The 26,638-nt window shown below is 39.8% G+C and overlaps 1 protein-coding gene across 11 annotated transcripts in view; it reads right to left on the bottom strand.

Annotated features, from left to right (window-relative positions):
• Positions 1 to 26,638, bottom strand: part of DLG2 (discs large MAGUK scaffold protein 2) — an 884,334-nt gene that overhangs the window by 627,044 nt on the left and 230,652 nt on the right. For all 11 annotated transcript variants that reach the window (XR_009454391.1, XM_059708253.1, XM_059708256.1 and 8 more), the window contains exon 3: positions 2,510 to 2,560. Coding sequence is in view for 10 of the 11 variants with exons in the window: in XM_059708253.1 (XP_059564236.1) it covers positions 2,510 to 2,560 (51 nt within the window). In the remaining variant the exon portion in view is untranslated. The remainder of the gene's footprint in view (positions 1 to 2,509; positions 2,561 to 26,638) is intronic.

Below are 26,638 nucleotides of genomic sequence, written 5' to 3'. Positions count from 1 at the left end.
GCCTCAGCCCCGCCACTGTGACTTTGTCCAGAAGGTCATCCAGAAGATGTCCGGTCTAATTTGCATATTACCCTTTTATTAGTATATATATCCTTTTCAACTTCATTTTAATTTATAATGAAATATATATAATTAATCCTCACCTGAGAATATTATTTCCATTAATTTTTAGGGAGAGTGGAAGGGAAGGTAGGAGGGGGAAAGAGAGAGAAACATCAATATCAGAGAGAGACACATTGATTGGTTGCCTCCTACACATGCCCTGACCAGGCCTGGGATAAAATCTGCAACCAGATATGTGTCCTTGACCAGGAATTGACACTCTAACCACCAAGTCACACCTATCAGGGCTAATTTAATAATATATTTAATAATACATTCTACTTACCTCTCTATACTTATAATTAAATATTTAAAAATACTATAATTTAATATGATTTTTCTATTTATATGGACATAAAATAATGTGTTATTAAACACTTGTCTTTTTAATTCTTCACTATTATAAAAAATACCAATATGAACACTCTTTATGTATTTGTACTAGGGGCCCGGTGCACGAAATTCGTGCACTGGGTGTGTGTGTGGGGGGGGGGCGGGGGGGAGTGTCCCTCAGCCCAGCCTGCACCCTCTCACATACTGGGAGCCCTCAGGCGTAGACCCCCATCACCCTCCGATCGCCTGATCGGCCCCTTGCCCAGGCCTGACGCCTCTGCCAGAGGTGTCAGGCTTGGACAGGGGACCCCCATCTCCCCATGATCACTGGCTCTGGCCCCCGCCCAAGCCTGATGCCTCTGACCCAGGCTTCAGGCCTGGGCAAGGGGACCATCATATCCCCCCAATCCCCGGCTCCACCCCCCACCCAGGCCTGATGCCTCGGCCAGAGGAGTTGACCCTCATCACCCTCCGATCACCAATCAACGGATCGGCCCCTTGCCCAGGCCTGAGGCCTCTGGCTGAGGCGTCCGGCTTGGGCAGCGGGGAACCGCAGCTGCAGTGGCCCCGCAATCGTGGGCTTCGCTTTAGGCCCAGGCAAGGGACCCCTAGCTCCCGGGACTGCCAGCTTCGACCGTGCCCAGCTCCCATCGCTGGCTCCACCCCTACTTCCTGCTATCACTGGCCAGGGCGGCAAAGGCGCCTGATTCTCCGATCATGGCTGGGGGGCAGGGCAAAGGCGGCCCTGCCCCCCAGCTCTTAGCTCCCCCCTGGGTTTCTGATCACTGTCAGTGGCAGGGGGCTTCTTCCTGCTTTCCCTTTCGCCTCCCTGCATTGTGCCTACATATGCAAATTAACCGCCATCTTGTTGGCAGTTAACTGCCAATCTTAGTTGGCAGTTAATTTGCATATAGCCCTGATTAGCCAATGAAAAGGGTATCGTCGTACGCCAATTTCCATTTTTCTCTTTTATTAGATAGGATAATTCAATAAGTACAATTTCTGGGTAAAAAGCATGTCCATTTTAACACTTTTGATACTTTCTTCCAAACTGATACATTGATTGCACCAAATTCCAGGCCCACTCAATGGCAGTAAATATTAATCCTCCTGTTAAATTTTTTGCCAATCAGGTAAATAAAAACTATTTAGCATCATTGTTTTCTTTGTTTATAAGTAAGGTTGAACAGGTTTCTGTATGTTACTGGCCCTTTTTTTTGTGATGGATTTCCTGTTAATGCCTTTTGGTCTTTTTTTTTAAATTTTATTTTCTATTTTTTTTTAAATATATTTCATTGATTTTTACAGAGAGGAAGGGAGAAAGATAGAGAGTTAGAAACATCGATGAGAGAGAAACATCGATCAGCTGCCTCCCACACATCTCCCACTGGGGATGTGCCCGCAACCCAGGTACATGCCCTTGACTGGAATCAAACCCGGGACCCTTCAGTCCGCAGGCCGACGCTGTATCCACTGAGCCAAACCGGTTTCGGCAAATTTTATTTTCTATTTTTTGTAGGTGGCCTTGGTCTTTCTCTTACTGTTTTGTAAAATATCTTTACATACTAGAGTTGTGTTGCACAGAATTTCCCCAAATTTTCAAAGCCATGCTAAGGCTCTAACAGCATATTTTCAGAGATCTGCAGGGTTACTGAGTTTTTCTCAATAGGGGTGCTTTTAAAATCCATCACTTGTTTTGTTTTTAAACTTAAAAATGCATGGTAATGGTAATTATAAAGACAGTGTTAATATCACATAAATAAAAAAATTTAATATTGTATCTAAAATGTATATCAAAACAATAGGAAAAAATACTGCACTAGTTCATGGAACATTTCTATCTTTTCATTTGCTCCAAAGCCTGGCAATGCATTCTATATACTGAACATTCTGGTTATTTGGTCTGTTTGTCCCCGGGCCTTCCACTGAAAGAATTTTATTAATATTCTCATTGTGAGCCCTGTTGGAAACTTCCAGGGTATAATATACAATTGTGTAATTTTGCAAGACAAACCATTAGGATGCAGAATGTGGAAAGCAAGATTGGGGCTTTGGATTATTGGATTTTTCTTACCCTCTCCAAAGTAATTTCTTCAAACTCATATTCAATTTCTGTCCCATTGACCTGTAAATAGGAAAAAAAAGAAAGAGAACGATTAAATACATACTGAGATGGAGACAGCATTATCTTAAATAACATTTGGGAGTTAAGTTTCATTCTGGCTATGAATAAACCACACTTTTTTGATATGTGATTATAGCTAAATAAAATATAATTCAAGCTACTCTAAAATATATGAGTGAGACTCTAACAAAAAATAATTAAGCTTATTGCATCCCTTAGAATTTTGCAATATTTGTGGGACAGAGAACAATGCAAAATATGCATTGTGAATTGACAAAAGAATAAGCCACCCAGCAACAATGTCACAGTTGTAAGGAAATTTTTTTTCCTAACGTATTTTAAAATGTCTATGAATTAACACTAATATACTGCTTTAAAAAATCAGCTATAAGGGCAGCACAACCGAATGTCATTTTTAAATCTAAAGTATCATTAAGAATGACCATGTCACATAAGAAAGCCTTTCTTTATTGGCTTAAGCTCAGGTAATTCATCCCTATTATCCTCTCATTATATTTATTAGGAAGCCCTGGACCATGTAACCATGCCCATGTACTTCAGTTGCAATAAAAAACAGAGCAAAGTAGGGCATGGTCGAAATTCTTACTGAGATACTTTTAACCATCCAACCAGACTTTGAATTGATTTGAACTTAAAGAAATACATTTTACATATAGCCAGGTAACATATAGCATAGGCTTTAGATTTCAACAGATGTACATACAGTATATATCAAGAGCTGCTTTAAAATAATCCAACAGATATTCAATTCCCAGTCTTATCTATCACAGAGTCCTTTTGAGCCGGGCAAAACTTCTAAGCAAAAATATTCTCAAATCACTAGTTTCTTTTTTCATATATGTGTCGGTAATATTAGTAATATTTAGCAATCTCCAAGAAAGACTAATTTCAAACTATAAAACTGTTGTTGTAGAGTTCTCATTTCAGTTGACTTTCCCTTGCATAAAAAAAATTAAACATAGTTTTTTCAGATTGAGAGTTCTATGGAGGCAAGGATGGGATAGTCTACCAGAGAGCCTGGCAAGAAAGAATTAATAAAACAAACAAACAAAACAGTGAATGAATGACTTGATGAATGGAATGCTTCATTCATTTATCTGACTTAAAAACACAGAAAACTATGAATTCACTTCCCTGGGGAATTGGAATGTAGTAACATCAACTGGAGATGTAATTGTAACTATAATCAGCAAATACAAAGAATGACAATATTTATTTATGTGTGTCCACCAGCCACTTAGAACATGTTTTTGATTTTCTAATTACATGAGCTAATTGGTGAATCACATTTTATTGTGTTACTACATTATCAAACAGCCCTAAACCAAATTTGATTTTCTGGGCTTCAGTAACTTAATGACTCATAGAAGAGGACTTGATGAGGTTAGGAAGCTTTAGCAGCTCTATGGAGGTTTTTGTTCTTCATGTCTAAAAATACAAAACAAACCTCAAATCCCCTGTATGTGTGTATTTTCACGTTATTCTCTTTGTTTGTTTTTATAACTTTGTTGAATTAATAGAGGGCGGGCAGAAAGAGAAGGCTGAATTGATGTGATATGTTTTAATTCCTCAGCAGGGCTCCTTGAAGCTTTGCTTTGCTTCAGTGCATCTCTAGAGTGAAGCCCCTTCACATTATTAAAGCACAGCAAACAGGGAAGAAAAAAACAACTTCAAAGAGAAGAAAACAGGCTCCTGATAATAAAATATAAGACTCGGGGTGAAAGAAATTCTTTTAGGTGGTCCTTGAAAGACAAATATATTTTAGTGGCATATGTTGCATGGTCATGGTCTACAAAAATCTTGGCTTAACATTTCTATGATCATACATGCTGAGTTATAGATCCTAGGAGCATTAGTATACGGATGTTCCCTGCTCAGCTCGATGGACTATTGCAGGCTTATATTTACATCATGGGTCTTCTAGTTTCAACCCAAGAAAGTAATGTCATTTGCCTAATTCAATAGCATCCAGGATATGTCTTCATATGAAGGGATAATGCCATTGGGGTTTGAATATAACCTTGTTTTTAAAAGAAAGCATCCCATGACTTCACCAGAACGTAGTAAAACTATAAAGGTGTGAAGGGTTTTTGGCATAGGTGAAGCAATATTTCAACCTTTAATTGAGGAACATTTAAATCATGTTTTTCCAAGAGTCCAGTGTGGGAGTTCAGGAAAGGCATTTAAGAGGTCCTAGTGTCCATTCTGTCATCACTAGGAGAGCATAATCTATGTTTTGCCTAAGGACCCCTAAAACAAGAAATCCTACAACCTCCCTTGGCAAAGACCTTAGAGGAAAAAACAGGAGAAGGAAGACCTAAGAATACCTCCATTTAAGGCATTCATGAAAGTTAAGTGACTTTTCAAATGAGTACACTAATACATTATTCTTTACATATTTTCCCCCACATTTATTTAAAGGAGTGGCTGCTTATCAAGAGGTAAAGAACCAAAAGGTATGAAAAGTATTTCCTCCTAGCCATAATTTTGTGTATTCTCAACAAAACAAAAGACCCTCCACCCTCTTGTGTGGTGTTTTACAGACAACTGTCTGAACTTGCCTGGTGGCCGTACTCTGCCCCCATCAGTTCCTGCCTTTCAATTCACCAAGTTCTCTTTCTAGGAAGAGTTCTGCCGAATACAATTGTTTGCTGTTCTGGACCAGTGATATTTCCCTGGTAATATTTAATGCCTAGTAATGTTTAATGCCTCTGATAGTGTGGGGCCTGGACAGCTGCATGGTGAGGGTTTCTGTTATTCCAGCTCTGAGCTGTGTCTGGGACCAACATTTACAGTCTCCTCTCCACCTTGGGAAAAGAAAAGTGAGAGGGGCTGGCCATTCTGTAGACATGGCGGATCAATAAAGTAGATGGAATTTCCCAGTTTTGAAAAATCTGTTTTTTCTTCAAATACATTCTTTTGTCTGAACCGAATGGTTCTGCAGTGACAGCTGGTAGGTTTCTATGGTGGCCAGAAAAGCAAATTAATGCCACACATTGTCCTGTACTGTTCTGGGCACGTAGCCTTCCTGGCATCATAGGGAAGTAAAGACAAGAGAATGACCCACTCAAATTCAAACTCGGTATTTAAAGTTTTAATTTCATAAACTGGAATGTTTTACATGATTCTTTCATCTCTGACAGCCTTTAGTTAATTTCACTGCCCTTTTTTCCCCTTCAGTGCTCTAGTAACCACCTGCCTGAATGATAATATAAGTTGAATTTGAGATGTATTTTCATCTCCCAAAAAGAGGTTTTTCATGAATAACACATGTTAATTATTCCACATTTAATGCTCTTTAATTGGAAGCTTAAGTAGTGATTTTTCTATTTCTTTTGTTCTTTGCTACACTAGTAATTTTATTAAAACTAACAGCATATTAAAATCTGCGATGAATGAGTTTTTATACATCCCCATATCCAATATTACAGCAAGAGCTAAAATAGGAATATCAAACTTCTTAAGACTAAATACAATTCTACTCAATGAACAATTATTGAGCATACATGATTTGTTACGTGGTGTTAACAGAGACTGAGGAAATAAAATATTTTTAAGATATGATCCCTGGTTTTAAGAAACAGAGTCCTCAAAGAGGCTCCAAACACAAACATATTCAAGCCCCATCGAAGGGTGATACCCAATATACAAAAGAGGTGGCTCCACTTTTTCCACATGCAAGACCTATACATCTCTATTTACTATTTGTTGTATCCAGAAAGTCATCACTTGACAGTTTTTTGAGAAATTATGCAACTTTAAGCAAAAGGACATATAACACCAATTTTACCATAGGCTGATTGGTATAAATAAGAGTTAATACCATCTCATCAACATTATAACTGAACAATGTTGAATAAAACAACATTATTTGAGGACCTTCTGTATATAGAATTGATTCCATAGCATTATAGTACATGATAAATAATGTACTAATTATGCCCTGTATTATAAGTAATTATGATGTAAGAAACATGCTTTGTTTCTGAATCTGTTCTAGGTATTTATTCTGCAGCATCTTTGCCACAGATATCTTTGCCACAAACATTTTCACGGCACAATTAATTGGCCGTAAGTTAATTTTGCCATAAAACAGTTCAAAGTTTGGGGTGTTTTTTGGTTAGTTGGTTTCATTTTTCCATTGAGTACTCAATCAATCAAGTTTGGCATATTTAATATATTTAAGCTAGTTGCCAGTTTTGTTTCATTTTCCGTTAAGGAAGTTCTTGCACCTACTCCCATTTTTACATATATAAATATTAGCTAGCTCTTCCAATGGTCCGTAATGTGGCAAGTAGGTATGGTGGTGGTGGTCTTAAAATAGTTGTAATTTCTTCCAAGTGGCGGTGAATTGTCCCAAGAGTTGGTTTTTCATTTTGAAACACACCATCTTGGAAGAGAAGGAGAGGTCAAAGGCCCTCTTTGAGGGTGCAGATTAAGTTAAGCCCACATTTCTCACAGAACAAGAAATGCGCTCAGATACAATCCACAAAATAAAATTAGTTATTTGAGTAGTTTTGCCATGAAGCTGCATACATTTTAAATAAAGTCTCCTTAATTTTTTTATTCCTTTTTTTTTCTTTTACAGCAAAATTGCCTTACAACCATTAGTTATGTGGCAAAAATGCTCGTAGGCCAAGGTGTCTATGGCAAAGATGTTTATGGTGAAAATGCTGGACATGGTCTGAATATCATAGTTTTAGTGTACTATAAAGCTGCTGTTGGACTTTGGGAGGAATGTGATGATCATGGGGACTAGGAAATCTGGTTTCATGGCTTCTTGCCACTCTCAGAGCAAACAGGGCCCATGCCACTCTGCTCCATCTCTGGCAACAGCATATACCAGTCTCAGCACTCAGATGCACAGCAACTATGTGAATGAGGAAATAGAAAAATCAAAGAACCAATAAAAAATTATTGCATGGGTAAAACTTGATGCTCTCAAAAAAGACTCTGCTTGCCAGTGGGGATGTAGTTCCTATAGAGTCCAGGCCTTTCAGCATCCCCAGCTTAGATATCATCACCTCTGAGAGCACTCCTGAGCTCTTGTTAGGAGCCCTTACTGCACAGAGTCATAGCCATCATCAAATGGACCAGCAATTCTACACCCGTGCATGTGTGCGCGTGTGCATACACACACACACACACACACACACACACACACACACAGTTTGCATTCCTCTTACTTAGTATCTTGCCAATATTTATCTTTCCCATTGGAGGACCTTTTACAACAAATGCCATGATGCTTTAGGCTCCTTACGCTTGAATCTCCTCTCTCCTCTGTGTACTCTCTTATGCTCAGCAGATAAGAACATAGGTTCCAGAGAGGAAAAAAGATACAGATTTGAATCTTAGTCCCAATATTTATGAGATGTGCAAATGAAGGCAATTTCCTTCATCTCTCAAAACCTTAATTTTCTCATATGTAGAATGGTACGAAGAAGTTTACAAATACTTTCCTCATATGGTCATTATGAGGATTATATTAGATAATTTCTGTGAAACATTTAGCACTCATCTTCAAGTGATAAAGACATTTCAGCTATAATACCACACCATTCTCTTTATGCAATTGTTTGGAGGAACACATAAGATTACATATTATTAACTGTCTAGCACATAGTAGGTCTTTAACATTGAGAGAAATTCCAATTAGTTCTGGATTACCAATCTGCAAGGACCAGAGTATTTATTTAATTAAATATTGAATTCTTGCTAATTTCCTCAACAATATAAAATATAACCTAATAAGAAAAGTTTCTTTTTTCTACAAAATATACTAAAAACCTCTTCCTACCCAAACACTTCTTTCCTGAACCTATTTAAAATATACTGTCTTGTGAATAAGAATCATCTTAGCTTTCTCTCCTAAAACAGGTCAGCATGGCATTCACTCAGAATATGATCTCAATTGGACTTTTTCCCAGTCTTCTATCCACTCGCTCATGCATTTTGTTTTAAACATTTTCTTGCCCAGTCTTGACCATTATGTTGTTTTGCTGTTGACACTCACATCCCTAAAGGTGCTTCATTGCATTCCTTACATCACCATCTCTTGGGGACAAAGATTATATGATACTCATTTTTGGTCCACTGTAGCTTCTGGCACCATGCCTCATTCACAGCAGGTCTCCAGAAGAATCTTTAGGAACGAGTCACCTGAGAACTCCAAAAATTGAACTGTAACTAAACTCTTTTCCATTTTCAAGTAAGTTAGACAGCCCTTAACTGTCTAACTTTTCCTTTAAAATAAGGCGGGGGGGGGGGGGGGAAGGAGACATATGTAATACTCTTTGTAATACTTTAAGCAATAAAAAAAAATAATAATAAAAAAAAAAATAAAAATAAATATGACAAAAAACATAAAATAAAATAAGGCTTGAATTAATCCCTCCATCTCAGGAAATTTGTTTACATGCATGCATTGGTAATGTTTAATTTAAATAATGAATTAAAACATTAATCTAACATTTATTGAGCACCTACCATATATTAAATAGAATGATAAGCCCTGGAGTTATAAAGGTGAGTGAGATATAGTTCTTGCCCTCAAAGACTCAGTTTAGCAGAGGAAACAAATGAATGGAAACATTCAACAAAGTGATAAGGGTGCTGGGGGAGGGGGCGGGTGCCTGTAGATGAGAGTAGCAGTAGGGGTGACACAGAGGAAGGAACAGGTAATTTCACCTCGAGGGAATCAGAAAAGGCTACCTAGAAAGGGGCCATGGACTGAATGTTTTCATGGGCAGGTGCTCATCAGATGGGTTGGAAAGAGACCGTCCTATCAAGACGTAAGCGGCAGCATTAACTACTTCCTCAGAGTGCTCTTTAGAGAGACCATTGGGCTTAGTGTCAGAAGACCTGTATTACAGACTTGATTCCATGATTTGACATACTGGTAACCTTAGGCACGGCATGGTGCTTTAATTTTTTATGTAGATAGATTATTTCTGAGGTCCCTCCCATTTCTGACCTTCTGGCATCAGTGTTTTCTTCCTATCTACTGTTTAAATCATATTTACTTTGTCACTTTAATCAAGGTTCCCCTGCCCAAATTTTAGGATGGATCTTTTTCTATTAACCTCTTTTCCAAAGATCTCAATCAGCAACCCATAATACTACCAACTGATAGCTCTCTGAAGTCCATGAGTGACTGCCATGTCTCTTCCTAATCTGTGAGGTTGCCCATCAGGGAAGAAAGGAAACAGCAGTATCACTCACTCTCCTTGACTACACTCAAGAACATCACCAGAAGTACCATCTCCACTTCTACTACTCAAAGATCTCCAGGCTTCTGGGGAAATAAAATGTAGCTTTTTTTCTTTTAAAAAGAATAAAAAAGTAAGGGAGTTCACTCTAATCTAAAACAAAGAACAACTGGAGAAGAACAATGTTCATTATTTCCATCTTTTCATCACATTTAGCTTTAATGTCTCTCCTGGATGGATGAGAAACAATCAAGTGCTGAGAAAATTAAAGTCAACCTACCAGCATGGCAACTCTAATCAGGACAAGAGCATCATTAGACAAAGGCTGGAGGTGTGCAGGCAACATCTACACTGAACATCACTTTCTGTTATTAACTAGCTAGAGGCCCAATGCACGAAATTTGTGCATGGGCCTTGGCCCCCCGCTGCCACGGCGGCCACCTCTGCCTAGGACCCCACCCTCAGCGGCTTTGTCTGGAAAGAAGGACATCCAGAAGGACGGGAGGTCTAATTAACATTATGCTTTTATTATTATAGATGCCCCTTCTCCCAGACTATCTTCACTGCCTGAAATTGGGTCCTCTTTTCATATCAAGAGGAATTGTCACAGAGAAATGAAAAGCTTAGTTTATGGAATCCAAAAGGCTGGAATTCCAATACCAGTTCTGCTACTTACAAGCTATTAGAATTTGTTTTTGTTATATGTTATACACATTTGTCTAAGTGTCAATATTCATTTAAACACTTAGAAGTAAGCAAAAGATTTTTCTGTTTAGGCTTTGTAAAGCACCTGTTTTAAGCTAAGATATGCAACTGCATATTTTATGATATTATTCAGTTATAATGAGACTGGTTTAAAATATGCAGTTTTACAAGAAGCTAATTACAGCATTTCTTACTCTTAATAAACACTCCTAAACTATAAAAATAATTATTGATATTCTCAGTTAAGATTCTAATTTTTGTAAGAACACTATTCCTATTATTCAACTAATTGTGCTATTAAGCAAACCCTGATTTCAATTTACAACTTCTAATTTTAATTAATGAAATTTCTGAGTTCAGTGAACTGCTAAATCATAGCTCCAACTAAATAGAAAAAAAAATAATCAGTATCCTATAATCTATTCCATTCTGAAACAATTTTCTTTTGGTTTTGTTATTTTCTCTGCCTCTGTTATTAAGACTTTATAACACACAGAACTTTGGGTCTAGGAAAGTGGTCATAGACAATAATTATTATGTGTGTTTTTTGTTTAATTATAAACCAATTTTTTAAAGTAGCTTTTTACCTGTAAAATTGTGATGATCTTTTTTTTCTATTTCTGTCAAGAGAAATCAAGGAAAATAGCTTAGGGTTCTTACATGTATAAAAAGAAAGTAATTTTATATATGCAAAGTTGTGTTGATTAAAGGCTTCTGTAATGAAGGAAAAATATAATCACTTAATAAGTTCAGAACTGAATTTGCCTCTGATTTGGAAATGGCACATTTCTTCCCAGCTTTGCTCCCTTGCTTTGCACCATATGCTGGATGGGGTAAGAACAGGTGGTTTTATTGCTTTCACTTGGCTCCAGCCTGAAGCAGGCTGCTTTGTTCTTTGGGTTTGAATATTCAGTAAGTTTGAAACATGCTCTTTGAGGGAAGAAATGGTGTTAAAAACACAATAAATTAATGGTTGTAAAGGCATCATACCATGTTTTTGTCCCATCAAGCCCCTCTCTCACAGACCACTCCCATAGGCAACTCACTTGGTCAAGTACAAGCAAAGTGTCCAAGAGAATCAAGAGTTCAAATCACAGAGAGAAACAAACAAACAAACAAAAAACTAAATAAGTGCTGAACCATAAGATGAGACTTCACAAATATCATGATATAAGCAGATAAACAAGAGTATTTTTTCTTACTTGTGTATAATACAACTATAGTATTAGGTAGAATATCAATGTCATCCATTTCTTCATTCTCAACTTCTCTCCTCAAACCCTGCTATCTTGCTTGTGTTCCACCACCATAAAAACACTCTTAAAAATCAACAAAATCTTTCCCACATTTGAATGCAATGATCTTCTCCTTGATTCTCCCTGGTTTTCATGCAGCATTTGACACTCTGGAGTGACTACCACTGGAAACTTCCCTTTCCTCTGTAAGACGGTGGATATCTTCGCTGGTCTCCTCCCTACTGCTTTGTCCACAGCATTTATGGCCATTTTTCCCTTTTGCCAGATGTGCGCATTCACCAAGGTCTGCCCCTATTGTTGTACAATTTTACCTGAGTTTTCATCTTATCCAACTTCTGTGTTCTAAGTAAATGCCCTCCTATCACCCCAGTCTCAATAAGTCTAAAACAGAAACAATCATCTTGCCTAATTTTAACCATTACTTCCTCCAGTCCACTCTATATGTTTGTCAAGGGAATCCCATTTTTCATTTACATTCTTCACATTTGTCCTATTTCAAGTCCTTATTATTACTTTCTTAAGACAATTGGCCTAACTTCTTAAAAATATTTATGCCTCAATCATTTTTCAAAATCAGTCTATTCTTTATATATACATTTTTTTAGATGTATCTTCCTAAAAACCAATGTTTTCATCATGTAATTTTGCTGCTCGAGTGGCTTTAAATAATTTTTCTTTATCCTTAAAGGTCATTCCATATCTTCCACCAGCTGTCCTCATTCTACCTTTCTACATACAGACCCTACCTCTTATCTTCTAAAACATTTTCTAGCCAAGGAATTGTATTGAACTTATAGAAAGAACCCCTTTCCTTGGTATCTTTATACATATGATATACACTACCCTAAATGTCTTTATTTAATTGGTGCTTATTACAATTCTAATTAATTTGGAGAAAATATTTAGAATGCCTAGAATTCCCAGATACTCTGTTAGGTCCTAGGAAGGCAGTAGTGACAAAACAAAGTCCCTGACCTCAAGGAGCTCAATGCTATTTGGAGAGGTGGGAAGCTTCCAATCCTGTCAGCCAAAGGCTGTCTCTTCCATAAAGTCAAAACCTTTGTTCTTGTCAATCCTTGAAAATCATCACTCTTTTGTCTATAATTCTCCTCAAAAAGCAAATAACAATAGGTACTATTATTGCTGCTGCTTTTTGTTAAGAGTCTACTGCATGCCAGGCACCATCATAAATCGATTTAATAATTACAATAATACTGAGTGCTAAACATTTTAACGATAATGTCACTGTTGAGGGAGCCAAGTTTCTAAGTTAAATAAATTGTCCAAAGTTACACAGCCATCAGCAACATAAAATATAGGACTGTCTTATTCATCCTTCTCATCACTGAGTGATGAGAAGTATGTGCTCAACAAAATTTTTTACTTTATTTTTATTGTTTACACTATTACAAATGTCCCCATTTTCTCCCTCCCTTCCCCCCTCCCCCCAATGTCACCCCACTTCCCTTTGGCCATCACCCCACTGTTGTCTGTGTCTATGGGTTATGCATATACGTTCTTTGGCTAATCCCTTTACCTTCTTTCATCCAGTCCCCCCACCCCCTCTTCCCCTCTGACAGTGCAGTCTGTTGCATGTATCTGTGCTTCTGTTTTGTCAGCTTATTTTGTTCACTAGATTTAACATATAAGTGAGATCATACAATATTTGTCTTTCACTGACTGGTTTATTTCACTTAGTATAATACTCTCACTACAAATTTGTTGAACAAAATCAAAGAATGAGTGCCAGTAAGGCAGGCAAAATAATGGGAGCATTTAGTGTTTTAGTTAAGGCAAGTCTAATGTTAAAGCACTAATCTTTCTTCCTGGTCATACATAGCACAGACACTCTCTTGCTGTACAGGGTCTTCCTCAGGGACTAGCTCCTTAACTTGCACCTTATCTTCCTGAAATATTGTCCTCCTGTTCGGATGAGATACTGTCTTTTATTTTGTTTTTGTTTTTTTTTCTCTGTGGCACCTAGCATAATAATCTAATCTAATAATAGATAAACATGGTAATTGACCATACCTTTGCTATGCTTCCCATTGGCTAATCAGGGCGATATGCAAATTAATTGCCAACTAAGATGGCGGTTAACCAGCAACAAAGATGGCGGCTAACTTGCATACTGCAAGCAGGTAGGACAGCGCAAGCCGCTATCCAGGCCCCCATGTGTGACCTGGGGGCGGGAGCTCAGGCAAAGCAATCACTGATCCACTCATCCTCGCCCTCCCCCGCCCACTGGGGACACGTCCCAATACGACCCGGGGGCGGGCGGGGACTGGGGCAAAGGCAAGCAGTGCAGATCGCCTCGCTGGAGCCCTCGCCCGCCCACTGGAGACACAGGGCCCACTGAGAGAGAGAGAGAGAGAGAGAGAGAGAGAGAGAGAGAGAGAGAGAGAGAATTTGGCATCCCGCATCCCTCCCTGATCGACCACTGAGATTCCAAGCCAGCCAGGGCTGCCTTCAGGCCGCAGCTCCAGGTCCCTCACCCCCACCCAAGGCCCAAGAGCACAGTGCTGGGCAGGGGCACCCAGGGGTTTGGGAATGCAGCACGAGGGGCCGGCACAACGTGGTGGCGGGGGCTGTGTTTACACTGTCAAGTTCCCCACTTCTGCCCTGGCCTGTGCATGCCTCCTCCTTCCCCTCAGAGGCCCAGCCCCTGCCTACATGCTTGCTGGGTAGGCCCAACTGCACCGGGGAGTGAGCCATAGTGATCTGGATGGCCACTTCTTGGGACAGGAAGGCCGGACCACGGCGATTCATGAGGGCGATGAGGCCCATGGGGCATGCGCAGCCCTCAGGCGGTGGGGGTGGCCGGCCAAGCCAAGTTTGGCTTCAGTGGGGCCAGTGGGAGCCCGTTGAGGCCACCCTAACCCCCACGGGTCCCGGGCAGATGGTGGCTCAGTGGAGAGTAGTGTCTCCACGCATGGTGACCAGGGGTGGATGTGAGCTGCTGCAACCCCACCCCACACTTCAGGGAGGGGAGAAGGCTCACAGCTACCAGCACCCTAGGCTACACCACCTATGCCTCAGCCTGCCAGGTTGGCAGGGTCCAGAGCAGGTAAGCTGCTCCCTTCCCCCAGTGGTAGAACAGGGAGGAGAGTGCTGGGTGCAGGGAGGGGACCTCAGCTGGGATCCTCCTGGTGTGGAGAAGGGGCCCAGCCTGGGCCCAGTGGGGACCTTAGGAAGTCTGGCTAAGCAGGCGCTGGTTCATACCAACTCTTACTCTGCCATCTTCCTCCAGCTCTTCAAGCTAGCCCCCCTGCCCCACCTGTCCAGGGGAACGGGCTCTGGGTGACCTCCCTGAGCTCAGACTGTGCACCCAGAGACCTCAAGGAAGAGTGCAGAGGCTGGTGCAGTAGTACCAGGGCAAAGTTGCTTCAGTGTCTCGGTGAAGTTTGCAACTGACCCAAGGAGGAAACCCGAGAGGGGAAAGGTCAGGAGGCATGAATTGCCAGCACGTTAGCCACTTGAAAACAGCTCCACTTGGAATGTGAGGCAGTTGTATGTTCAGCTGAGAAGTGAGGGGGCTGAACTCCACCATTGCTGGGCTCCTGTCAGTCCGAGGCCCAAGCGTCCACCACGACAAGGAAAGAACAGAGCGAGGGGCCCGGAGGAAGGGAGGACAATTGAAGAAAACCATGTCTAGACTTTCCCCAGCCCTCTCCTTTCTGCTGCCTATAAGAGCCCCAGGCCTGGCCACAGTTCTGTCTCCACCTTTTAGTCCCCTATTCTCCAACCACAAAGGAAAGAAATAAGGAAGGAGTCTGTGCTGCCTTCAGAAAGTATCTATATACCTGATCGGCCAGTTGCCTTCCACAGAGGGAGGCCAGACTGCGGCTTAGGCCCGCTCCCCACAGGGACATCATTGGGACATCCTGTGAGGGCTCCCAGGCTGTTAGAGGGAGCAGGCTGGGCTGAGGGATGCCCCCCAAGTGTACAAATTTTTGTGCACCGGGCCTCTAGTCCTATATAATAAAAGGCTAATATGCAGATCGACCGAACACCAGTTGCTATGATGCGCACTGACAACCAGGGGGCAACTCCTCCATTGAGTGTCTGCACCCTGGTGGTCAGTTTGCTCCCACAGGGGGAGCACCGCTCAACCAGAAACCAGGCTCACCAGGGCTCCTGAACAGCAGGGGGGCACAGGCCAGGCTGAGGGACCCCACGTGCACCAGGCCTCTAGTATTATAGTATGCTCTAGTGTGCTCCTAGCAGCCATTTGAAAAATAGCCTTTGAATAAATAAATCAATTGAACCTTATGTGAAGGCATTCTTATTTGCTATACATCTTTAAAACCCCTTTGTGCTCAAAAGTCTTACTTGCCATTGTCCATTTCCAAAGGAGTGAATGCTTTAATTTCTCTGCTCATTTTATGTTGTTCCTTGCTAACAATAAGCCGTCTCTCTTTTCATCTGACTATAGGTCATCCTTTCAGCAACATTCATGATCAATCCATCATGCAACAAATATTTACTGAGTGACTATCCCCACCTTCTTTGCTAACTCCTATGATCCCTTTTCATCTGATTTTAAAAGTACATCCCTATCTTGACAACTTTGGAAAGGAGCTGCAGTGGCCCCTCACCCTGGTAATCCATCTGCTCTTTCATCAAGATCATGATGAAGAAGGTTTTTAAGTTCTTTGTGATCCTGGAAAAATGCTTTGGGCTGCTTGTTACAAAAAAAATGTCAGATCAATCTTTCTGGATCATATGCTGAGGGAGAGCACTTTGTTGCTTTATTTTATTCCACCTTTCTCAAAGTACCTTAGGCTCATGACAGGGAGATAATTATCAATACAGTTTCTATCCCCCCTCCCCACTCCCTCACCACACCAGCTGATACCATCTGGAGATGGTAAGTTTTCAAGTTGTTTACATGTAACTTTTTTCAGGTTATGCTATCAACAGTGTTAAATCATTTACTTATTATTTTCACAAATATTATTACATTTGCTCCTCACAACCATCCTATGTGGGTAGATAGGACTATTCTCTTGATTTTATAGATGAATAAACAACTCAGAGATGGTAAATAATTTGCTCAGAATTCTCCAGCTAGTAAATGTAGGTGTTTTAATGTGAATCTAGATCTCTTGGACTCTGAACCTAGAGCTGTTTTGACTACATTATGCTGCACATGTACATTATCCTCTAAAAATGAGAGCTAATCTGAATGAGTTATGTGGAATTGTTGATGTTTTATTTATTTATTTATTTTGACTTACAAAATGACAGTTCCACATGGTTCAACCTGATAGTATAAAACAATTTAGCGTGGAGGTTAAGAGTTGAGATTCTGGAGTCAGATTGTCAGGGTTCACCACATGATTCTCCCGTTCTCTAGTTAGAGAACTTTGGGTGCGCTACTTAACCTCTCTGAGCGTTGGTATCCTTATTAACAAAATGGATAGTAATTACACATATCTCATTGAGCTGTATATAGATTGAATGACAAAATTTTACAAAGATTTAGTGCTTAGCACCTAGTGAATCCACAGAAAAACTTACTACACTTATTTTAAAGCTTCTCAAAGGCCTTCCATTGTCATATTTAAATTCTGCCTATTCACTTTTCTAAAGAGAAAGCAGAGTGCATGTGCGTGTGCGTGTATGTGTGTGTGTTGGTAGTGGGGGAAAATTGGTGGGGAGACTAAAGACTATTGCTTATAGGAAATTTTACAAAAATCAGCATATATATATATATATATATATATATATATATATATATATATAGATATATAGATATATATACACATATATATATACACACATAGATATATAGATATATAGATAGATAGATAGATAGATAGATAGATAGATAGATATTAAGCTGTGCTCAGTATTCTTACAGAGGACTTAAGTTACCCTATTTTCCACTCTTATATGCAATTAATTTAGATCAAATAGAAGCCTATAGTGACAAAAATATAAACAATATATTTTTCAAAGGAAAATGTAAAAACTCAAATTTCTACATCTATATTACTGCTTCTCAGTCCGGATCCTGGAGTTTAGAAGGGGTTATGCATACTGAATGTGTGGCCATGACAGCGGCTGTCACTATTGGGAGCTCTGGGCTGGGAATTGGATACATACACCAACTCTCTCTATCTCTGGGCCCTTGTCTGCCCAGCCCTCGGGGCTTTGAAGTGTTCTGCCAACGTGCCAAGTGGGGAGCTGTGTGGATAAGCTCCAAACAGTGCATGGTTATCCAAAGGTCGCTGCTGCTGGTTTTTGTTTTTGTGTTTATGTTTATTTTTAAATATCTCCTTGGAATAAGAAGACTCAAAAGGGTTCCAGCATAAATCTTCAATTACGTCAAATTCAATAAATTCCATTAACACCCTAAGCATAGTAAACCAATATTACTTAATCAGCCAGAAAGCCTTCAGAGGAAAGCATCAAGGATTCAAAGGGCTAGCAGAAGATATGGGAAAAGAAATAAAATCATGCTTTCACCATACTGTCAACTTTTCCTAATGACCGTGCCTAGTATGTTCTTGCTTGCCATGTTTTCCCCGTGTGACTCCTGTTTATCACACTGATTCTTCTCTCCTTCAGGCTATCTAATGCCAACATAAGCCCTGCCTTTCTTTCTCTAGCCCTCATCTACATACCCATCCACACGTACACTTGGGTACATATATAATGTACATCGGCCAGGCTGTGCTAAGGCCATTTCTCTGTGCTCTGAGTACATTTTGTGTGTGTGTGTGTGTGTGTGTGTGTGTGTGTGTGTGTGTGTGGTGTAACAGAGTCTTTTATTAAGCCAGGTGAGTTACTCCATTAGCTGAGAGGGCACACGTCTGTCCCGGGAACCCAGGCCTCCCTGGGGCTGGGTGTGACTGTAGCACCCGGCCCAGACCTCCTTCTCATTGCGAAGGGACATCGTCCTGTCCTCAGGGGTGGGGTGATGGAATCGAGGATTATCGTGGCTCGGGCTTAGTTTACAGCTTAGATTTGGGGTTGAAGGTGAGGGTGCAGATCTGTGCCTTGAGCCTGTGAAATAGGGTTAATAATCTCATAGGGGTGTGAAGATTTAATTAATGGGCGAATTAGTATAAATTTCACCAAATTGGAGAGACAGGTGGACAGAGAGACTCATGAGTTACCAGAGCAGAAATCTTAACAGGAACCAACGTGGGGGTAGAACAACCTACATTGTAATCGATGAATTGTGGAGGCTCAATATCAGCAAGTCCAAGAGTTAAAAACTCTAGGGAGTACTGTCTTTGGGATCATAACCACACATTTTGTGAGTTTTACCTCAAGTAAATCTGCTAAGTTCTCAGTAAAGACAGGAGAAAAATCTCTCTGTTTCCAGTAAGGGGAAGGGGGGCGGGGCACTGGGGTGAGGGAAGAGGGGGAAGCGGCGGGTGCTGGGGGAGGAGAAACTATTTTGAAACATGCCAAAGATTCTGTTCTTAAAAGGCTTGCCCTAGGAAAAAGCTATTTTATCAGAACCGAACCTGCTAGGGTTTTATCAGAGCTTAATCTGCCCCATGAGAGGCAAATACCAGCTCCAGCACCCTCTAGCCATTCTGCACCATCTAAGGGGGAGAAAAACGAGAAGCACTGGTGACATTCACAGTCCAGAGGCACACGTTCACCAAAGGACTACATCCACATCATAGGAATGCAGAACACTACCCTTCCTCGCACACATTACGACTACATCACAAAAGGCCTGTTTACTGAAGGTTCTTTCATCCAATACATCTGGTCCATCTTTCAACCCCAAATTACAAAGCACAATAGAAGGAAAAACACAGTTTGAAGGGACTGAAAAAATATCAAAAACCAGTCAGATATGGAGAAAATGTTGGGATTATGAGACCAGAAGTTTTAGAAAAGTAATTAATATCCTAAGAGACAAAAAACAGGGGTTTCTGTGGGAAATAACCTCACAGGGTGATCTAATCATAAATTCCTAACCGAGCAGGTCATGGTGGATAGTCATGCCCCAGGCATAGAACTTCTTTAGTAAAAGGCTTATTACTTAAAAAAAATTATCTTTATTGTTTAAAGTGATGTCCTCCTTTGCCCCCCTTTGGCCCCCTCCACCCTTTTCCTATTTACCCTACTCCCAGTTCTTCACCACACTATTGTCTATGTCCATGGGTTATGCACCCCCTTCCCTCTGAGATTTCTCAATCTGTTCATGCTTCCATGTCTCTGCATCTATTTTGTTAGTTAATTTTGTTCATTAGATTCAACATACTAGTATAAATGAGTCATGTGATACTTGTCTTTCCCTGACTGGCTTATTTCACTTAGCATAGTACTTTCTAAGTTGTTCCTTGCTGTCTCAAAGGTAAGAGATCTTTTTTTAGAGCTGCATAGTATTCCATTGTGTAAATGTACCCAGTCCAAGTGCCAAAGAGTAGATGAGTGTATTAAAAAAAAAAAAAACTGTGATAAAAGGCTTATCTTTGCTTTAAGCAAGCCCTATCCATTGTTTCCATACATCTATGTTAGCATGCCTTTGAAATGCCTCTTTTCATATCCCTCCTTCTAATATGTGACCACCCTTAAGAGAGCACATCATCTTAACTATCCTATTATCAAAGCCCTGCCTTGCTTTCTCCCACCTGATGCAATCTTCCTTACATTCACTCCTTAATTTCAAATGCTTAAAAGAAACTGCAAACTGTTATTCATCACAGCATTTGAGATCTTGCTCCCAGCATATGTTCCTATTTTGGCTCAAACAAACTTCTATAAAAATTCTCTACAGGTTTGGACATTTCTTAAGTCAACAGAAGTTTAATGGCAAAAAGTAGACAGGACACAGAGGGATAGTCTAAGTAGAATGTTATGAAAAACACAAGAAGAAATGCCAGAGATTAAAAAAGAACAGCACTGTAACAGAAATAAAGAACGTCTTTGGTGGGTTCTTTAGTAGACTGGGTATGACTGAGGAAAAGAATCTCTGAGTTTGGTGATATAATAATAGAAACTTTGATAACTGAAAAAGAAAAAAAAAAAACTAAAACAAAATAGCTAAGAACTGTGGGACACCTACAAAAAAATGTAGCATTCATGTAATGCAAGCATGTCAGACTTGAGGCCTGCGGGCTGCATGTGGCCCACAACAAATATTTTTGCAGCCCAGCCAATATAACAGTATGTAAGAAACATTTTAATAAAAAATTTGTAACTTAATTTTTACAATGTCCTGTTATACATAATTAATAACGAACTACAACGTTCGCTAATGACTGATTACTATAATCGTGTTGCATTCATTTCCCTTACATGCCTTACCCACAGGCGCACAATTTCTCTGCACTAATACTAGCAGCAAATATTCTAGCAGCCGATTGCCATGTTGTTAGTCTTGGACTGACTTGTGTGGTGTGCGCAACAGAAAATATTTCGCTTTCAGAGAAGAAGAAAAATACGTTTATTTGCGTTACGCTTATTAATTTGTGCAGTTATTCAGTGTCTGGTAAGTTAATGTTCAAGAAAAATATTAATTTTTATTAAAATGTTCTATTACTTTTATTTATTACTTTATGTTAATAAATATCTCATTTATTTCAGTCCTTTGTATTCAGCATGTCTCTATTGAAATAAACCTACGTTTCTATGAAAATTGAAGCTTTTGTTTTTTTGCAGCCCATATAAACTTAAACCTTGTTTATTTGGCCTGTGTTATCCTTTGAGTTTGACATGCTTGTTGTATATGGCATAATAAAGTGATCATTTCATTTTTTGACATGTGTCTGTCCAGCTTTTGCAACAGTATTTATTGAAGAGACTGTTTTTATCTCATTGTGTATTTTTGCCTCCTTTGTTATAGATTAATTTGCCATATAGGCATGTGTTTATTTCTGGGCTCTCTATTCTGTTCCATTGATCTATGTGTATATTTTTAAGCCAGTACCATGCTCTTTTGATTACTAAAGTCTTGTAATTTTGTTTAATAACACGTAATATAATACCCAAACTTTGTTCTTCTTTCTCAAGATTGTTTTGGCTATTTGGAGTCTTTTATAGTCCCATATCAGTTTTCATATCATATATTCTAATTTTGTGAAAAATGACATTGGTATTTTGATAGGGATTAGCTTGAATCTGTAGATTGCTTTGAGTAGTATGGACATTTTAACTATGTTAATTCTTTCTACCTATTAAAATGGTATATGCTTCTATTCAATTTCTTTCTTCAGTGTCATAATTTTTCAAGGACAGATATTTTTCTTCCTGGTTAAATTTATTCCTAGGTATTTTATTTTTGGTGCAATTATAAGTGGGATTATTTTCTCAATTTCTTTTTCTAATAATAATATATATATATATATATATATATATATATATATATATATATATATATATATATGTAATAAGGGATTAATATCCAAAATATATAAGGGATTCACATTACTTAATATCAAATAAACAAACAATTCCATTGAAAAATGAATAGAAGACCTGAGTAGACATTTCTCTAAAAGGACATACAGATGGCTACAGACATATGAAAAGATTCTCAACATCAGTACTCATTAAGGAAATGCAAATTAAAACCACAGTGACACATTAACTCACACCTGTCAGAATGGCCATCAATAAATCAAAAACAAGTGTTGGTGAGAAGGGGAGAAAAGGGAACCCTTGAGGTTAGATTCCCATTTTTTAAATTTTTTTAATTTATTGATTAAGGTATTACATATGTGTCCTTATCCCCCTATTGCCCCCCCCCCCACTCATGCCTTTACCCCCCTGGTGTCTGTGTCCATTGATTAGGCTTATATGCATGCATACAAGTCCTTTGGTTTATCTCTCCCCCTTACCCCCACCCTCCCCTACCTTCCCTCTGAGTTTTGATGGTCTGATCAATGCTTTAGGTTCCCTTTTATATATTCATTTTATTAACATATTCATTTTATTAATTTATATATATACATATATATAAATTAACCTCTCATGTATAAATTAATCTTCACATATATAAATTATATATTTATAAAGTTAATCTTAAGATGTAGAAGTTTCCATCTGAAATCAAGTACTAAAATGATAGCATTCTTTCCTACTAAAAATTGGGAAGAACAGAGCTCATGTATCTTTATCTATAATAATAAAAGCGTAATATGCTAATTAGAACAGACGTCCTTCCTTCCAGACAAAGCCATGGCAGGCAGGGGCTGAGGTAGAGGCAGCGGCAGCAGAGGTCCCCGGCTACAGTGGCGGTGGGGGCCAAGGCCCTTGCACAAATTCCATGCATCGGGCCTCTAGTTATCTATCTATATAAAAGGTTAATATGTAAAGTGTGCCCTTGGGAGTTTGACCAGGAGACAGGGAGTTCGATTGCTTGCTATGATGTGTGCTGACCACCAGGGGATAGCGCGAAATGAAGGAAGGACCCAGCCGGAAGCTGGCAGCTGGGGAAGGAAGGCCCTGGCCATCCCTGATCGCTGGCCAGGCCTAGGGACCCTACCCATGCACAAATTTCGTGCACTGGGCCTCTAGTCCTATATAATAAAAGCCTAATATGCAAATCAACCAAACAGCAGAATGAGCAGTGGCTATGATGTGCATTGACCACCAGGGGGAAGATGCTCAATGCAGGAACTGCCCCCAGCACGCAGGACCCAGGCTAGCCAAGGTGGGTGCCAGTGGGGGTCCCCTAATCACCCCGCCGGTTGCCCAAAGACCAATCCTGATCGCTGGCCGGGCCTAGTGACCCTACCTATGCATGAATTTTGTGCATCAGACCTCTAGTGTTCTTTATAATACTTTTCCAGATATCTAGGCTTACAAAAGAAGTCAGGTAAAATGCAGTTCCTATTTTCAGAACATGCCTTTGGTTTTAAAGGCCTCTTGAGGGTGGTTTGTCAATTTTCTTTGAAATCGAGGGGTTTATAAAGATTCAGAAGCAATGTACTTGTATAGATTTTATCCCTTAACATCACAGGAAATCAAAAAGGCCTCCCTCTTGTTTGAGCTATAAATCAAAACTGACTACGGACTATTTCACCCAACTGCTGTTATGGAATTTGGGCACTTTAAAACCAAAAGAGAATATACATTTTACATCAACGAGGACCCATGTTTTTCCTGTCTAGAAAAGGAAATTTAAAGCTTTAAGGGAATTTTTCCCTTGATGATAGGTATGCCTGGTATTGTCTTCAGCAGAATCTGCCCATATGAGCATTAACCTGGGTTAAACAAACAAAAAAAAAACAAAACATTTTTAAAAAGTGACAGCTTTACATCCCTTGCCTGTGAGAGGCAATGTAGGACATCGTCTTGGAGGCTTATGGTAAAGGCTTTGGACTGCATAAGGGGATTAGCTGTTACAATGGGAATAGTCCCTTTGTAATATATATGATTGTTTTAAACACAGGATTGAAAACAGTAAGTACTTAACATAAGGCAAAGGGCTTAGCAATGTGACATGTATTCTTTTTTTTAAAAATATATTTTATTGATTTTTTTACAGAGAGGAAGGGAGAAAGATAGAGAGCTAGAAACATCGATGAGAGAGAAACATCGACCAGTTGCCTCCTGCACACTCCCCACTGGGGATGTGCCCGCAACCCAGGTACATGCCCTTGACCGGAATCGAACCCGGGACCCCTCAGTCCGCAGGCCGACGCTCTATCCACTGAGCCAAACCGGTTTCGGCACATGTATTCTTTAGAAGAGATCTTTAGAAAGACTAAAATGTAACCACTACTGCCTAATACTAAAATCTGCACAGAATGCCCACAGCTTTCAGCTTTCCCAATATCACATAGGATACAATTACCGTTGTTGGTTTCCAGCTAACATTCAAATTCATTTTAAATGCAGACTCCTATGAATGTGCCAATATCCAAATATGCAAGCGGTCTTATGAGAACAACCTTTTGGACCAAGGATTTAGTTACTAGAGCAGGAAAAATCTTTAGGGATCTTGAGGGGGCCACATAGACTTAAAAATAAAGCAGTGATAGACTTTATGTGGACATGTATATGTGGGGGTGTATACATGAGAAAACATTTGAATAATCAATATGCTTGTCCATCTCAAATATGAATCTTAGAAACTTTACAGTTTAGAATCTTTCAACCCCTCAATTACAGATACATTTTTAAATTTAATTTAATCTTTTTTTCCATCACCAACAACCTTCTCCCCCCTGTAATCACCACTCTGTTGTCCGTGTCCAATAATCATCTATATATGTATATAGGCTAATATGCTAAGTGTCCAACCGTCCGACCAGTCGCTATGATGCATACTGACCACCAAGGGGCAGACACTTAATGCAGGAGCTGCTGAGCTGCAGTGACTTGGCAGAGGCGGTTCTCAGGTAATGCACCCCAAAACCAGAGAGGAAGGAGCTCAATTCCTCGTGGGGTCACATGAGTCCACCTTTGGTCGTGGGTAGGTTGTTGCTGGGGCAATGTCGGCCCCGAATCTGGTTTCCTGCACACTTGAGTTTGTGTTCCACACCCTGTACAACAGCAATTTTGCAGAGTGCCCTCTCACACTCCAGGACCCCAGGGGGGATGTCAGAAAGCTGGTTTCGGCCCAATCTCCGCAGGCCAGGCCGAGGGACCCCACCTGCCGGAGGGACCCAACTTACTCTGCAGATGCCAGGGAGGGACCACGGGAGGTTAGCTATAGGGCATGTCCAGCCATCTCACCCAGTCCTGCCCTACCGGACACCTTTTAATTAATTTCCTTTCAATGTGCATGAATCCGTGCACTGGGTCACTAGTTGTTTAATAATAGCATCTCAAGGTGTTCTCACATATATTATTTACTGCAAGATTAGCAATGGTTTTATCCCCATTCAAATATGAAGAGACTGAGGCTTAGAGAGGTTAAGTAACTTGACCAACTTCAGTGAGCAAGTTATAGAGTTGGGTTGACTATTCATATTTTTTTTTTACTTTAAAAAAAAAAACAAAACTTGACAACTTCAACTCATTTTCACAAGCTTTGCAAGAAAATGTTTTCCCACTAAGTTAATATTGGAGTAAAACCTTAAAACGAGATTCATTTCTTATAAAAACTGGCTTCAAAATTGCAGCCCTGAAGCCACAGCTCTCCCTAAATAGTCCCTTCTGCTCCTCCTACTTCTCCAGCAGGAAAGCTTTTGCAAAGAGTTGCTTATAATTCTGCCAAAGAACGCCCTTAAAGGAGCAACCCACTAAGCTAAAAAGCAGTGATTATTAGGGGGAAAAAGGATGAGTGGTCTGTAGCCAGGCTCTGAATATGTCTGCAATAATCATCCACAGTGCCCTTATTGAAACATTTTTGAAGTGGCACTGAATTATCTGTTTCACTAGGTTCAAAGTTGAACATGGAATAAGTACAATAAATCACTCATTCATTCACTTATGCATTTATATATGTCTTGGGTTCCTACCACGTTCTGGGAATGTTGAACAATGTAGGTTCAAAAATGGTCAATGCTTAATCTTAGGACCCATGAATGGTCAATGCTAATGTCTTATTGCTTAAATAATCTTGGAGGGTGGTGTGAAAGACAGACAGGCAGCACAGTATTATGAAAAGGTGGAAAGAAAGCGCTGTGAGAGTCCATAGGAAATGCACATAACCCTGACTGGAGCAAAGGAGGTATCCAGAAAAAGGCTTTGCAGGGGGAGTAATGCTTAACCCCTAGAGTGCCGGGGAGCGCGATTGCACTCCTCCTGTCTTTCGCCAAAAGTGCCGGGAGCGCTATCAAAGCTTCAAAATGGTGTCTAGTTCTAAGTATGCTTTTCTTAGTGATGATGATATTGCTAAATATGTAATGTAGTAAACATTTCCTTAAGTTTTTGAATATGTAACTTCATTTACTTGCGATTCATAATTTTTTTCCTAAACTGCTGTAAAATCAGCAAAAATGCCTTGGCAATTTTAG

Source organism: Myotis daubentonii, chromosome 9, assembly GCF_963259705.1.
Source record: "Myotis daubentonii chromosome 9, mMyoDau2.1, whole genome shotgun sequence".
Lineage (NCBI taxonomy): Eukaryota > Metazoa > Chordata > Mammalia > Chiroptera > Vespertilionidae > Myotis > Myotis daubentonii.
This window is presented reverse-complemented; position numbering and strand designations above follow the sequence as displayed.